The sequence below is a fragment of the Rutilus rutilus genome, assembly GCF_951802725.1.
Source record: "Rutilus rutilus genome assembly, chromosome: 10".
In the NCBI taxonomy this organism is placed as follows: Eukaryota; Metazoa; Chordata; class Actinopteri; order Cypriniformes; family Leuciscidae; genus Rutilus; species Rutilus rutilus.
This window is the reverse complement of record NC_140215.1, coordinates 23,716,770-23,732,785: the sequence shown is the minus strand read 5'-3', so window position 1 is coordinate 23,732,785 and position 16,016 is coordinate 23,716,770. Positions and strand designations below refer to the sequence as shown.

Below are 16,016 nucleotides of genomic sequence, written 5' to 3'. Positions count from 1 at the left end.
AGAAGATAAAAAAAAAACACTGGATGGATTTTTATCATTTTATGATGGTTGTGTACAGGCACTGCCAACACACATTTCAGTACAATCAACTTGTAAAAGTGCATGTATCATTATATGATCCCTTTAAATCGATGTTGGCCTCCGGGGAATTACAGGATCATGTTTTTATAAAAAATCACAATAAAAGGTGAGATGCTGCTTTCTGTAGGTTTTTAAGGTCCAAACACACGCAGAGACTAATGCAGAGGAGGAAGAGGAGGAGGAGGAACAGGAAGAAGAAGAAGAACCGGAGGAAGAAGAAGAAGAAGAAGAAGAAGAGGTGTATGAGAATGAGGAAAATTGTTTAGGCTCTGACAATAAACTTGTTAATAATGTACAGGTGAGTCCTTCCAAATCTGTATGACTTTCTCAATTTTTTTTACATTTTCAACTTTCTTTAGTGTGTAATGTTGCTGTTTCAGCATGAAAAAAGTCAAAAACTCTGCAAAGTCACAGAGCACAAAATCCCTCCAAAGGGAGTTATTCTCTATATCAGTGCACACTGTTTCTGAACTCCCTGAAACGCCTCCATTGTAGTCTTGAGTTTTCTTCCAGGAACGGACACGTCAGAGTATTCCTCATTTTAAAAATCCCTGCCCATGGCAAATGCAAAATAAAGGGGCGAGGCCTGGTGTTGAAACTCGTGATTATGATAAGGACCGTGACATTTCTGAAACACACTTAAAGGGATACTTCACCTCTGGGAAGATGAATGTGTATTTAAAATAGGTCATTTATGTAGAAGAAATGTGAAGAAATTTCTTAATTTGGAGCTTTCTAGACTGAGAAAAGCCAGAAAATGTATTTTTGGCTTATGTGGATGAAAGACAACAACTCCCAGAATGCACTTGCTTCGCTGCCCTAGGAGGCCACGCCTACCGGTAAGACAGCGCAGTTGAAAACAAGGTTAGGCTACCAGTGAGTCTCTGTGATGAGTCTGCCTGGGATTTCGGGATCGCCCAAAATGTCCGGGATTCGGCTTTTGCGTTCTACAGTCGCCATTCATTATGTTTACTGTGGCGAGCAGGACGAGGCTGACGGCCGCGGGAGAACAGCGCGAGGCCGGTGGCGTCATTACTGAGACGCGCCGTTCTCGCAACGGAGGTGCGGGAATTTTCTTAGCAATGTTAAAACGCACATCAACCGATCACTTGTTTAGCGTTCATGTAAACACTACATTCAGATTCACCTATCGGAATGAATTCAGTTAGATTGAAACATGAGGTGTGCATGTAAACAATGAATGGCGACCGCAGAAAGCAAAAGCCGAATCCCGGACATTTTGAACGATCCTCGCCCGCCGGACATGTCCGGGAAAAGGAGGATGGTTACCCATACTTACTCAGCTTTCTCCTACTATTCAGCTTTCTCCACAGAACAAGAGCCTGCTAGCTTAGCTTCCAAAGAAAGACGGCTGACTGTGTGTACATTCTGTGAGTGATCCCATCCCACCCTCTATGGGCGGGCTGAAAACATGCGGAACAACGCCATCTACTGGCTGTAGTCTTTAGCCTCTGGCCAGAAAATCCTCCGATGACGCAAAATGGCGATTTTTGCGTCATCAGAGGATTTTTTCCAGACAAAAAATACATAAATCTCTCCTCTCAGGGGGATATGAGGGTGGAAAGCATGGTAATTCGAAAATACTACAGGTTTTCTACTAATACAAAGCTTAATGCTAAATCCTGAAGTATCCCTTTAATGCAGTTGACCAATCATAACACACTTGTCCAGCCAACCAATCAGAGCACATTGTGCTTTTCAGAGAAAACAGAGCATTACAGACAGACTGGAAAGAGAGGGGCTGCAACGAATGAAAACAGGTGATCACACATGTGAATTTTTCTGTAGGTATTTAGGAGGAAAGCGCACACACGACAGAATAATGCAGAAGATGATCAGGATGATTTAGGCTCCGACTGTCAGATAATTCAAGAACAGGTGAGTCTTCCTCTTTTAGCACACTATGGGATTTGTTACAACCAAGAGTTCACCTAAAGTTTCCAACTGGTTTTGTGGAAATCACAATAAAATATGAGAGATGCTGTTTTCTGAAGGTGTTTAAGGCCAGATCACGTGCAAAGCAGAGTAATGCCAAGAGGAAGGAGAATTGTTTAGACGCCGACAGTGAAATTATTCAGGAGGAAAAAGTGAGTCTTCCTCTTTTACCTGCATTGTGTTTAGAATGCTGTTATGAGATTTGTCACCTTCAACGTCTGCAGCTAGAGAGTCTAAATAATCGTGAAGCTTAAACCATCTTTAGAGTTGACCTGAAAGCTACAGAATTAAGTGGAAATAACAAACTCAAAACAAGTAAAGTGCTGTTTTCTGTAGGTGTTTAAGGTCAGATCACGTGCAAAGCAGAGTAATGCCAAGAGGAAGGATGATCGTTTAGACGCTGCCAAAGAAATAATTCAGGAGGAAAAAGTGAGTCTTCCTCTTTCCTCTTCCACCTGTTCTTGTTTAGCATGGTATTATGAGATTGGTCACCTTCAATCTCTGCAGCCAGGAAGTCTTAATAATCCGTGAAGCCTAAACTATCTTCAGACCAGCGGACCTAAGAGTTACAGATTTAGCTGGAAATAACAAACTCAAAATATATGAGATGCTGTTTTCTGTAGGTGTTTAAGGTCAGATCCCGTGCAAAGCAGAGCAATGCCAAGAGAAAGAAGGATTGTTTAGACGCTGACAGTGAAATAATCCAGGAGACAGAGGTGAATCTTTCTGTCTCACCTATATATCATGTGGCACACTATTATACAACTGATTAACTTAAAGGAACACTCCACTGTTTTTTGAAATAGGGCTTATTCACCTTCTTTCCTACATTTAGATAGGTGGGCAAATGCATTTTTGTCTCAGTGCATGCATTGTTTTAGTTTGACAGGGTCGGCGCTATCTTAGCTTAGCATAATGAATGGAATCCTTTGTTGCCAGCTAGCATGTCCTGGGTAAAAGTGATAAAAAAAAACAAAAAAAACACCTAATTACTTCTTGTGGCCTGCGTATTCACAACAAGTACAAATAGTGATGCAGATTAACACTAGGCGATTTCCTATGCAGATATTGACATGGGACTATATCAGGGGGAAGCACAGGCGAAGCACTGCTACTTGGGCGCAGAGATATCACGCCCAAGTAGCAGTGCTTCGCCTGTGCTTCCCCTTAATATAGTCCTTAATATATAACTCAATATCTGCCTAGGAAATCGCCTAGTGTTAATCTGCATCACTATTTGTACTTGTTGTGAATACGCAGGCCACAAGAAGTAATTAGGTGGGTTTTTATAATTTTTTATATCACTTTTACTCAGGACATGCTAGCTGGCAACAAAGGATTCCATTCATTATGCTAAGCTAAGCTAGAGCCGACCCTGTCAAACTAAAACAACGAATGCACTGAGACAAAAATGCATTTGCCCACCTATCTAAATGTAGGAAAGAAAGTGAATAAGCCCTATTTCAAAAAACGGTGGAGTGTTCCTTTAACATCATAATATTCTATGAAGCCTTAACCATATTGCTACCATGCAACACTTGAACTAGAGTTTCAGGATAACTGATTTAGAAGAAATCACAATGAAATACAATACCATTCAAAAGTTTGGGGTCGGTGAAATTTGTATCATTTATTTGATCAAAAACACAGTAAATTTTTTTTAATGTTGTGATATATTATTACAATTTAAAATAACTGTTTTCTATTTGAATTCATTTTAAAATGTAATTTATTCCAGTGAAGCTGAATTTTCAGCATCATTACTCAATATTGAAAACAGTTGTGATGCTTCATATCTTTTGTAAAACAGCGATACTTTTTTTTAGGATTCTTTGATGAATAGAAAGTAATCAATCTTATTTTTATAGTGTCACTTTTGATCAATTTAATGGATCCTTGCTGAATATAAGAAATGAACGGTCAACACTTTAGTTGATAGTTATTAACTATAACTTTTGCCTCAATTAACTCTTAATTACTTCTTATTAATAGTTAGTAAGGTAGTTGTTAAGTTTAGTTATTGAGTAGGATTAAGGGATGTAGAATATGCTCATGCAGAATAAGGCATTACTATGTGCTAATAAACAGCCAAAATCCTAGTAATTTGCATGCTAACAAGAAACTAGTTAATAGTGAGAATTGGACCCTAAACTAAAGTGTTACCGAATTCATTTATTTAAAAAATTTACAAAATATTTTACAAACGGTATGTAAGAGCGATAATGTTTTCTGTAGGTAATTAAGGTCAAATCACGTGCAAAGCAGATTAACGCCAAGAAGATCGAGGATTGTTTCAGCTCTGACGGTGAAATAATTCAGGATGCACAGGTAATTCTTCCACTCGTATAATAGTATGCAATTATAAGTTATCCATTAACGCCTGGTTTAATCTGACTGAGTCTTATCCTGTCTCTCTCAAGGTCTATTTACCTGAGGAGAGATTAGAGGAAATGAGCAGCTCCACATCTCAGCAGTTCAACAAAACCGGTAACCTGAGTTACAGCTCAACACAGAAACATAAAGAGCAATGGTGCTGATCTGGTATCTAAGCTCTGCAGTCTGAGTAGACTCTGTTTACCATCTAAAAGAATAGAGCAAGAACCATTCTTGCATTTACTGTTTCTTCCCCAAACTTCTCTGTATATTCACAAAAAGTAAATAGTTAGTACTCTGCCCACAGGAGAGGAGGCCACTGGGGTCTCAAAAAAACGAAAAGTAAAGGCAACTTTACAGCCGGAAACAGGGGTGACACGGGGGTCAAGGAAGACCAAAGGTGATGCGCCTGCTATCATCCCAAAATCAACACATTTCACTCCCAGAGCACATTCACCGGAGTCTCTGTCTCCTGAAGGACAGACAGAAATCCAGACAGGATTACCAATGGAAGCAGAGTGAGTCTCAATCACATGTCATGTTGTGCTCTTGTGTTTGTGTTCATAAATTCTGTACTGATGTGCAGCACCGGTAAGCATGATTGCCATGCTTGTGTATTTGAATTCGGAAAGCCAAATGACAATAAATTCCCTGAATAATGTGCAAATGTAACCCATCTATCCAAATAAATGATGCATAAGGGACTGAATTATGTTGCAAATGTTTATATTATTGTGCTAAATTATGACCCGGTCAGAGTGAAACAGTAACAAAATACTGTTTTGGTTAAGTGGCAGTTATAGTTTATAATTATAGTTTATCAGAGAGGGTTAGAGAGTTTTATAAAAAATAAATACGACCCAGTGCTTTATCTAATTAATGGACAATCAATCCCCTAAACGTCCTTTTAATTTCCCTGAACGCCTCCCTCTCGCTTTCCGCCGCTTCATCAGTTTTTACCTCTTCAATCATCAGCCTGCTTGCATTCCCGTCATGTTTTGGGCACACACAAAGCAGGTTGCGACTTCGAGTCAGAGGTCAGACAGAGGTCAAACAGCCTGGCTCCAAGGTTTTTGGGACTCATTAATATCCTGTCTAATCACTGTTTGCATTCCTCTCTCGTCACTCCATCCGTCCCAGTCTCCGGCGCTCTTTGATTGCAGCTCAGATTTCAGCCCGAACCCTTCTCAGGCCCTGTGAGCGGTGAGAAAGCCGAGAGGAGATTAGGGTATCGCTTCACATCTGAGCTCTTATCAGTAAATCTCTCTCACTCCCCTACCTCACTCCATCTGGGCTATATCTTAACCCCAACACCAGACTTCCGACACTGTGCTCCAGTTGATTCCCATTAATATTTGATATCCTTTGTTGTTATTTTTGACAGCACGGGTCATTCAAAGAACGCAGGTGGAAGAGAAGATTCACAACACACACTGGTGGAGAAAGTAAAGAAAAATAAAAAGCTTAATAAGCAAACATCAAAGGGGAAGACCGTTCAAATTCATAAAGACATTGAGACCCAGAATACCAGCGTCCCCGACGATCCCACTTCTACCTCAAAGAAAGTGAGTTACGTACTAGTCCAAATGTTCTTATTTATTTTATACACATTATAATTGTTATAGTATGCTCTCAATCTGCAGAAGAAAAAGAAAACGGAAAAACAGAAAATGGAAGTGGCAGAAGAAGAAGAGAAGGAAAAGCCTGAGAAAGCCCAGAACTCAATTGTTCAAGTTAAAAAGAAGAAGAAAAAGGATCAACCAGCATTTGTTGTTGGTGAGTTTATGTTGAAATAAGGTAGGCAGAATTTAAAGGCATCATGAAGTTTTGCGGTAAACAGATTTTATGTACACTGTTATATGTAAGTACTTTTCTTTTTTCAAATAAACTAATAATTGATTCAGCAAGGATGCGTTCAGTTAGTTAAAACTGACGACAGTTTTTTATCATGTTATACAATTTATAAAATCTATTTCAAATAGATGTTGTTCTTTTGAGCTTTCCATCCATCAAAGATGAAAAATATGGATAATTGATAACATTGATAATAATAATAAATGTTAGAGCACCAAATCAGCATATTAGAATGATTTCTGAAGGATCATGTGACACTGAAGACTGGAGTAATGATGCTGAAAAATCAGCCTTACCATCACAGAAATATATATTTTTAATATATTAAAATAGAATATATATAGATATAATACAATTAATACCATTTCACAATTTTACCTTTTTTTTTTTTTACTGTACCGGTATTTCTGATTTAAAAAAGAGACTTCTTTCAAAAACATTTTACAGACCCCAAACTTTTGAACAGTAGTGTATATTTATATTTATTTGAGGCAACTCATTAGGACAGCAATTCATAAATTCATAAACTAAGAACATAAATTAAGAACATGTGAAAGAAAATATATATTCAATGCATTTGTTTTAGGAAAACCTCGGCCACAGGAAGCTGAGTGGATGACAGATCCAGTGGATGAGCCTGAGAGACAGATGACCCTTCAGAGAGAGGTGACAACTCACGACACAGCGGATGACCAACAACAAAACACTGAGAGCACAGAAGAACAAACCTATATTGACTCTGGAGACGACATGGATGCTGATACAGACTCAGAGAGTACAGACACACATGAAGCACATGAAGACTCTCCCAGATCAGTTTACAGCACTCAAAGATCGCAGAACTCACTCGTTGCAGCACGTTCAGATGCCAGCATTCACAGACTCTCACAGAACTCCACCAGAACCAGCTCAATGGGGGTGGCAGCCCAATGCGGCCCGTGCAGCCCAGCAACCCTGTCTCTCATCCACCTGCCTCCTCAGTCAGTACACCCTCCTGCCTCAGACCCCACCAAATCTGAGACAGGCAATGATGTGAGTATTTCTCATTCAACAGCTAGACATTTGTTTGAATCTATACCAGGGGTAGCCAACCCTGCTCCTGGAGGGCTACCTTCCTGCAGACTTCAGTTCCAACCCTGCTCAGACACAATTGGCTGTTGTTTTCAAGTAATCCTAAGCACTTTAATTAGGTGGTTCGGGTGTGTCTGATTACAGTTGGAGATAAACTCTGCGGGATGGTAGCCCTCCAGGAGCAGGGTTGGCTAGCCCTGATATACGCATGTGCTGTGTTCGAAATCGCCCCCATACCCTCATTCACTATTACCTACATTACTCCACTAATATAGTCTGCTTGAAGGAGTTGATGAAAATGAGTGAGTGAATTCGGACACTGAGTGCGCCGGAAGGGCTGCCAACTTTGTATAGTTTGTGCTTGCTGTTTAAATGTGAACTAAGTAACTTTTTTTACCTTAACTGAACAGCTTCGGAGTCATTGAAATGGTTATATTACTTATTTTGGGTTGAATGGTGGTCGTTTCGCACCCCCCTACTTGCAACTTTGGGGCGGCGGGCCACTGGCCGCCGCGTCAGGAAGTCTCGCTTGATATCAGGTCTCGCGATGTAAACAATTGCTTTACGGCCAAAAGAAATCTGCTAAAATGCCGTCATTATTGCGCTCCCTCACGCTGTTCGAACCCGAATGAAGAAGACGTTTTAAAGAATATCCCATCTGCTTTGATGTCGTTGATCTGCTAGCCTCTGGTGTCTGAGAATCGCCAACGAGTTTTTACAACAGTGTTGTCAAATATCTATTCCGAAGCTGTGGGGGGAGCTCTAGAGAGAAACCTGCGAGCAAAAAGCGAGAATACAGCGAAGAAATCCCGAAGTTACTGAATGCAGCTTTAATAATAATCATTTGAAACGTAGCAAACTGGCAGCTCCAGTAGTAATGAAAAGATGTATCTTGAACTCTGACATGGAAACTAGCATATAAACCTTAATTAAACAATTTGATAACAAATTAAAAAGGAATTTATACCTGTATGATATTACGCTGGACCAGCGCGGTTTGGAAAATGGATGGAGGATTTGATTCAGCTGCAGGCGCCGGGATATTCATTCAGTGCTCGACTCTCACAGTGCATTATGGGTATTCTCTAGCCGTTGAGCATACAACAGTTGTGCACTCGTTATTGCGGTGCATTGTGGGATTGAATGAGTGCGCTCAATAACGTTTGGACACCACTACAAATGGTTGTCCCTTCAAATAGTGCCCCGTTTAAGGGCATATGGGGCGATTTCGGACACAGATAGCATTTATATCAGACTGTCAGTGCATTAGTGGTGAGGATTTTACAGTGACTGCCCGCAGTTACAGTAGGTGGCGACAAGTGACTGACTTTATAAATAAGCCAACGAATCTTTAATTCACCCATTTTTTTCAAGCATACTGATTCATTCAGAAATGAATAGTCATTGAATAGTTCACTTAACTGTAAGACTCATTCAGAAACAAAACACCACTGTTTGTTGCACAGTGTTGCAACTGCAACTCTGATTTTACTTCATTTGGAACTGTTTTTGTTGATAGTGCAAACATACACACTAGAGACCCTATCTTGCACCCAGCGCAATTGACTTTGTACACAGACGCATGTATCATTCCTATTTTGCACCCGACGCACAGCAGACTTTTCCCTCCACAGACGCACGTCGGTAAATTAGGAAATGAACTTGCGCTCCCGGGGGGCGGTTCAGCGCAAAGAGGAGGCGTGTTCCGGCGCAAACGTTCCCTGGTGCTATTTTGCAGGTTTAGAAAACCAATTCCGCCACTGACCAGGAAAAACCTAGTCTAAAGTCAGCGCATGTTATTCATATGCTATTTTAAGGGCGCATGCTTGGCCATAATCAATGTAGCGTGTGAACAACGCGCATACACTTTGCTTATCTCATCTACACACAGACGCAGCAGTTCTCATTTTTAGAAAACCATACATTATTACAAGGAAAAATATTAACACACGAGGGAAATCATTGTGGTGTCCATGAAGATGTGAAAAAATAGGCATAAATCTAGCTTACACATTTACCCAAATTATTATACGCCTGTTTAACCGAAGCTAATTTGGGTGGGTTTCTCCCATCCCCAATATAACTTCTCTGTCTTTTACGGCCGTGACGAGAGCGTTGGTCTCCTCGGCTGTGAACCGCTCCTGGCGTGCGCCTGGCAAATCCGCCGTTATAATAGCAATCCGCCATGGAACAAGCACGCCTGCTCTTAAAGGGAATGTGAGATGTCGCTCTGATTGGTTTATTTCACGTTACGCCCAAACCACACCTATGAATAATGAAGCTACTTCAGACCAACCCATTTTAGATTTGCGTCGGGCGCAAGAGTCATTTATCCCGCCGGTATAATAGCAACAGCGCCCAAGACCCGCCCACAAAGTTACTTGCGTTTCGCGCTTGATACTTGCGTTTCAGATCGTTAAAATAGGGCCCTAAGAGTTAGAAGTAATTGGAAATCCTTTTTTTTTTTTTTTTTACATGATTTGCTTGTACTATTTGCTTTCTCTGATTGGTGGAGATTTCTCTGCAGAATCATGGGTAATGTAGTTTTTCACAAGAAATTCTGCTGTTGAACACCATTTTTTTTTTTTTTTTTTTTTATAATGAAGGCTGAAATATCATTGATTAACAACCTCGAAGTTAGGTCTTTAAAGTTTGTCTTTAAAATGTATTGTAAAAATCAATTACCGTATGCAGAAAATAAATTAGAAATAAGGTCTCCGAAACACAAAATCTTGCACTAAACTTTTTTTTTTCATTGAATAATTGAATAAGTAATATCCCCATTGCAGTTCATCTGAATATCAGCACTCTTGTTTGTGTGTGATGTTACTTAAGTACGCTCTTATTCATAACCCTACCATTGACTTCACTATTAGGTTAAAAGCAGCGAGGTGCCAACTAACCAAACAGACAAAAAAGCTGCAGCGCTGGCTGAAAAGGCAGAGCGTCGTCGTCTGGAGGTGGAGAAGAAACGGAGGGAGAGAGAGGAGGAAAAGAAGAGACAGCAAGAAAAAGAAGCGACAGAAGAAAGGATGAGGCTTGAACTGGAAGAAGAACAGAGGAAGAGAGCAGAGGAAGCGAGGTACAACCTGTTTACTGCTTTTTAGAAACAAATAACAAAAACACAATATACCGCAAACACTGGCAAGAAACTAACACTGTGATATATGCAGGTTACGGAAGATTAGAGAAGAAGATGAGAGTCGAAGAAGGCAAGAGGAGGAGATGGAGAGACAGAGGAGAGAGCAGGCAGAGAAGGACCGAGAAAGAAGACGACACGAGGAGAAGAGGAGGCTGCTGGAACGGCTCCAGAGAGAAAGACAGGAAGAGGAGAAACGGCAGGCTGGTAAATATCAGTGTAGTAATGATTTATAATTGTTTGGGGCCCTTAACACGTGACAATCTTGATTCCTGCATTAGTTAACACTCTACTGTTGATTTAATATGTACAGAGCAACTGTTTGTGCTTTAATGTGGCCATGGTCTGGATTTCAGCCTTGACAATAGCGACACTGACCACAGTACTAAGGCCCTGTCCCAAAAATAGCACACTTGCGGTCTTGTATCCTTTATTTGTACATGTACATGAAGTCAATGAAACCATAGGAAGTCCCACTGGTCATTTTATGATTTAAGAGGGTGCTCACGGTGGCTTTACATGCCAAACCTGCAGACTATTGCACAACAGTCTACGACGTGCATTTGGTGAAGGAACACATCGCTGATCATGCATCCTACTACATTAAAATGTAAATATCCTGCAAACATAATGCTTTATGAATAAGTAAACAAATGAATGAATGACTTTCCTCATTTTCAGCTGAACTGGAACGCCAGCGTTTGGAAGAGGAAGCTCGTAAGGAGGAGGAGCGCAGGAAGCTGTCAGAGATGGATGATGCTGAGAGACTGGAGTACCTGCGAAAACAGCAGGAGGAGGAGAAGGAGAGAAGGAAAGCTGCTGAGGAGAGGAGGAGAAAGGAGGAGGAAGCAGCGATGCAGGTTGAACAGGAGGCCAGACTGCATGCTGAGCTGTTTGCCAGGTATGTCACGCTACAACAAACACGTTCATTCAGAACTCCATCAACGTTTCATCAGCTAAGGTTCCTTCATGTGAGAACATTCACAGTGTCTGAAACTTTATATCACTAGCACCTCGTGTGTATTGCCTCTTTAAGCGGAATCGCTTGAGACTATTCCTCATTTTTAAATCACTTTCCATTAAAGTAACAAAAGTTTGGCGAATCTGACATTAGATAGAGAATGTGATTTCATGTTGAATCGTCGCTCTGTTGAGAATATTTAGTGTGTTCACCGTGAACATACTCTGAGTTGACTAATTACTCCCACACACTTTTTTTAAACCAGCATGCCTCGATTAAGCAAGGTTTGGTTTAATCTTCAGAGAGTTCAGGCCTTCGGGGTTTGTTTGACGGTAAGATAAACTTGCTTTCTGGAATCCCCCCCCCAGACCTTCTTTCCTTTATTTACGGCTATGGCGTACGTAAACCCACAGGGATGAATGATGAAAGTCTTCTGGGAAAGCTCTAAAATATAAATAACTATTAAAGGTAGGGTATGGGATTTGCAAAACGGCCGGCAGATTTTGAAAATACACAACTCAAATGGTCCTACCTTCTTTCCTCCAACGCTGGCCCAGAACATGGATGGGATGTGGGGAGGGGGGTATGGTACGACCGTTTGATTGACGAACTTACTGTCCAATGATTCTAGGTGGTCTTGGAAATGATTGGCTGGAGTTTTTCGAGTCCTGCCCGTTCCACAGATGATTCAATTACTTAATTTTAATGTCAGTGCTTCTAACTCAGTGGCTGTGAGTGGGTTAGGAATAGGATTTCAAGTGATTTTGAAAAAATTGACAAAAAAGAGAATCACATACCCCACCTCACCATTGTGGTTTAAACTTTAGGGTAAGGTAAAACACGGTTTGGAAAATGGCTTTATGATGTACTCACTCATTATTGACATTTTATTAATTTTTACATTGTGTAGCATTCTCACATGAAGGATCATAATTATATACACTCTAAAAAATGCTGGGTTAAAAACAACCCAATTTGGGTTATTTGACAACCCAGCGCTGGGTAAATATTGGACAGAACACATGCTGGGTTATTTTGACCCAGCATGTTGGGTTTTTATACATTAACCCATCTGCTGGGTTGTTTTTAATCAGTGCTGGGTCAAACAACCCCCATGCTACAGGTTATTCATTTTAGATAATAATAATAAAAAATATGAATAATAAAAAAATATATATATATATATTAATAACAATAATAACACTACTGTTTATTGATTCAATTAAAGTGTTTATTCCAGGAAATTAATATAATCAAATACATTCATGTTAAAAAAAAACAGTTAGACATCTGCAACATAAACGGAGGCCCACAAAAATCATTTGTGCTAAAATGTTGGTATGTTAAAAGATTATAAAATGGTAAGATTCTCAAAATTCAAAACTCTACACTTATAAACTGTAAAATAGCCTATAGCTAAAGATTCTCTTCACAGAGAATACAATAAAAAACACATAAGTACATACATTGCAATTCACTTAAATAAGCAATCATTTAGTCCTGTGCAGCAAAAATGGGAGGCACATAAAAACTCTGCGTATAAACAGTAAGTACAGTACATACATTACAATTCATTTTAAATAAGCAATCATTTAGTCATGTGTAGCAAAATAAAAACATGAAACTCTATACCTATAAACTGTAAAATAGCCTAGCTAAAAATTATCTTCACAATAAGATAAAAAAATTAAAAAACTGAGTCAACTGTTTCAGAGTTCACCAAAAAACTGTCCAGCCATTCCAAGCTCCAAGACAAAGGGGAAGGGCTTTGCTTCTCTCTGCCTTTCCAGGTAAAAAGCACCATGTTGGTTCCAGACTAAATGAGGAAAAGACAATATCAGACACAGATAATTATTTAAAAGTGTGTCTTAGGTTTTCATAAGATCAGTCTTAAATTAGTTAAATACCGTCTTAAATTAACTTAAAGGATTAGTTCACCCCAAAATATAAATTTCCTCATCATTTACTCACCCCAATGCCATCCAAGATATCCATGTCTTTCTTTCTTCAGTGGAAAATAAATTAAGTTTTTTTGAGGAAAACATTTCATTTCAATTCTACACAGAATGGACTTAAATGGTAGAGAATCTGAAGCTGCATTGAGACGGACATTTGAACCTTCTTTGAATGTTGGGATAGTTGGTTGTCATTAAAGTCCATTCTGTGTAGAATAACCCTCAAATGTTTTCCTCAAAAAACTTAATTTCTCTTCCACTGAAGAAAGAAAGACATGGATATCTTGGAAGACATTGGGGTGAGTAAATTATTAGGAAATTTTCATTTTGGGGTGAACTAATCCTTTAAAGCAGTGGTTCTCAACTCCAGTCCTCGGGACCCGCTGCTCTGCACATTTTGTATGTCTCTCTTATCTGACACACTCAAATCAGTTCATGGAGTCTCTCCTGACGAGCTGATTCAGGTGAGTTAAATAAGGGAGACATACAAAATGTGCAGAGCAGTAGGTCCCGAGGACTGGAGTTGAGAACCACTGCTTTAAAGAGTTGTGAGAAAATGAAATGTGTGTCAGATCCAAGCAGCAATAACCATAAACGATTAAAACGATTTATCGTGCAGCCCTACAAACAGGTGTAAAGAAATGAGCCTGCTCTTTTTGTCCCCTGTTGTTTTACTTACCAGTTGTACATCAATGAATGAGGTTCTTGCCTCTTGAATAGTTGGCCGAAAGGTTTCGTGGCCAATCTTGTACACAGGCGGGGGAAGAATGACAGGCAGGATTGTAAGTGCTAGTATGCCTTTGGAATCTAAGAATAGAAAAATGGCAAATTAGAATTTGTTCGGTCATCAGCTTTTAAATTAAGCAAAGTGCATTTCTAACTAAGGTCAACTTAGAATGAGTGAAATTAGCTTAAATATATAACAGTTAAATACGTACTCTGGTAATCTGAAAACATTTAGTGTTATTAAAGGGATAGTTCACCTTAAAATGCAAATTTACTCATCCTCATGTCAAATTTACTCGCCTCATTTACTCACCCTCACATTGTTCCAGACCTGTACAAGTTTCTTTCTTCTGCTGAACACAAAAAGATTTTTTAACCCTCTGGGCTTCTTCGTATAATAGTCACACTTAGCTTCCTCCCGCCCGAAAACGGGCGAAGCCTTAAAATCTTACTTTACTTTTTCCCAGGATAACCAATCAAATATATTTTTGTTCTATAATGTTTTCTGATTATTATTTAGAATTTTTAGAATTTTTTATGATAGTTTGCATTAATTATATAATTTTTATTAGCTATTTTTTCCATTAGAATTAATATATATATTTTTATTTTATTTATTTTATTTTATTTTTCAATAAATGCAACATTTCACATCAAATTAGAGTGCAGGCCTAAAAAAAAAAAAATTTCAAGTGAGAAGAGCGCCACCTAGTGGCTTCAAAATTTATAAATTTGTGTCATGTCCTATAACCGCCTGTAGGCGACCTATAGCTTTTTTATTTATTTATTTGATTTATTCCCATTCGGAAAGAAAACAATTTATTACTAATCAACCACTGAATGGAACAACACAAATTATATATCATTTTAAAGCTTAGGATCTCAGCTTTTTAATGCATCTAATTACATTTATTAATTCCTAACGAGTGCTGAGTAATCCCTCTAAAACCAAGTGTACCGCCAGCAGGCGCCACCTAGCTGCAAAAATATTCATTACCATATTTTTCAAAAATCTTGCCTTGATTAACACAAAGTTGATGTCATTTGAAAGCTTAGAGTCTGAACTTTACAGTGAATGTATCCACTTTGAAAAACTCTTAAGTATTGCTGAGTAATTTGCTGATAAATAGAATTTTTTTTTTTTCATAATCTATAAAATAATGTACTGCAATGTGTCAAAAACATCATACAGCTCATGAAACATTCTCAGATAATTGAAAATGGCACTTCATTTTTTACAGCATATTATTACAATTAAAATGAGCCCAAAATTAACATAATCTATTGCTTTTATGACAAGATATTCTTCATGGAGAAAAAATTGCCCATGAGGGGGTGTCAAAGACTGTACAAAAAGGCTATCTCTTTTCAAAATGCTGTAATTTTTGATTCCTTTATCCAAAAATTATTAATTTTTTATCCAGATGCAGCTAACATGTAGGGGGACTTCACTAAAAAAGAATTTTCCTCCTACCTTATTTCCTTCCTGAGTTATTCCATGACAAATAAGAAAGATATGCAAAATCATAATAAAAATTATATATATATATTGTCTTTTATCCGCCGTTTCTTGGCAGGACAATGTCCAAATGTAATGTAATTTATATTTTCAAAAAATTTAAAAAGAGTTCTTTCAAACGATACCTACCTTTTGACTCTCCTTGCTATAGTTTTGGAGTTATTATGATTATATAATTTTTATATAGTTTGGGGCAAAATGTGCTGTTTCAGTCTTACCAGTTCATTTCTCTCTGTGTGTGTGTGTGTTTGTGTGTGTAGGTGTGTGTGTGGGGGGGGGGAGGGTGTCTTTTTTGCACTCTTGATGTTCTAGAGTGTCACCCCTTCATTGCTGAACACTTTTTTTCAGCACAATGGCTGATCTGTAGCTTGTACCACCAAA

General features: G+C 38.9%; 1 protein-coding gene across 1 annotated transcript in view; it reads left to right on the top strand.

Annotated features, from left to right (window-relative positions):
* Positions 1-16,016, top strand: part of kiaa2012 (KIAA2012 ortholog) — a 40,857-nt gene that overhangs the window by 20,110 nt on the left and 4,731 nt on the right. The window contains exons 16-29 of the mRNA XM_084422078.1: positions 209-379; positions 1,891-1,980; positions 2,097-2,189; positions 2,374-2,466; positions 2,661-2,753; positions 4,273-4,365; positions 4,458-4,524; positions 4,718-4,928; positions 5,795-5,975; positions 6,054-6,186; positions 6,851-7,296; positions 10,212-10,417; positions 10,509-10,681; positions 11,156-11,375. Of these exons, the coding sequence (XP_084278204.1) occupies positions 209-379; positions 1,891-1,980; positions 2,097-2,189; positions 2,374-2,466; positions 2,661-2,753; positions 4,273-4,365; positions 4,458-4,524; positions 4,718-4,928; positions 5,795-5,975; positions 6,054-6,186; positions 6,851-7,296; positions 10,212-10,417; positions 10,509-10,681; positions 11,156-11,375 (2,270 nt within the window). The remainder of the gene's footprint in view (positions 1-208; positions 380-1,890; positions 1,981-2,096; positions 2,190-2,373; positions 2,467-2,660; positions 2,754-4,272; positions 4,366-4,457; positions 4,525-4,717; positions 4,929-5,794; positions 5,976-6,053; positions 6,187-6,850; positions 7,297-10,211; positions 10,418-10,508; positions 10,682-11,155; positions 11,376-16,016) is intronic.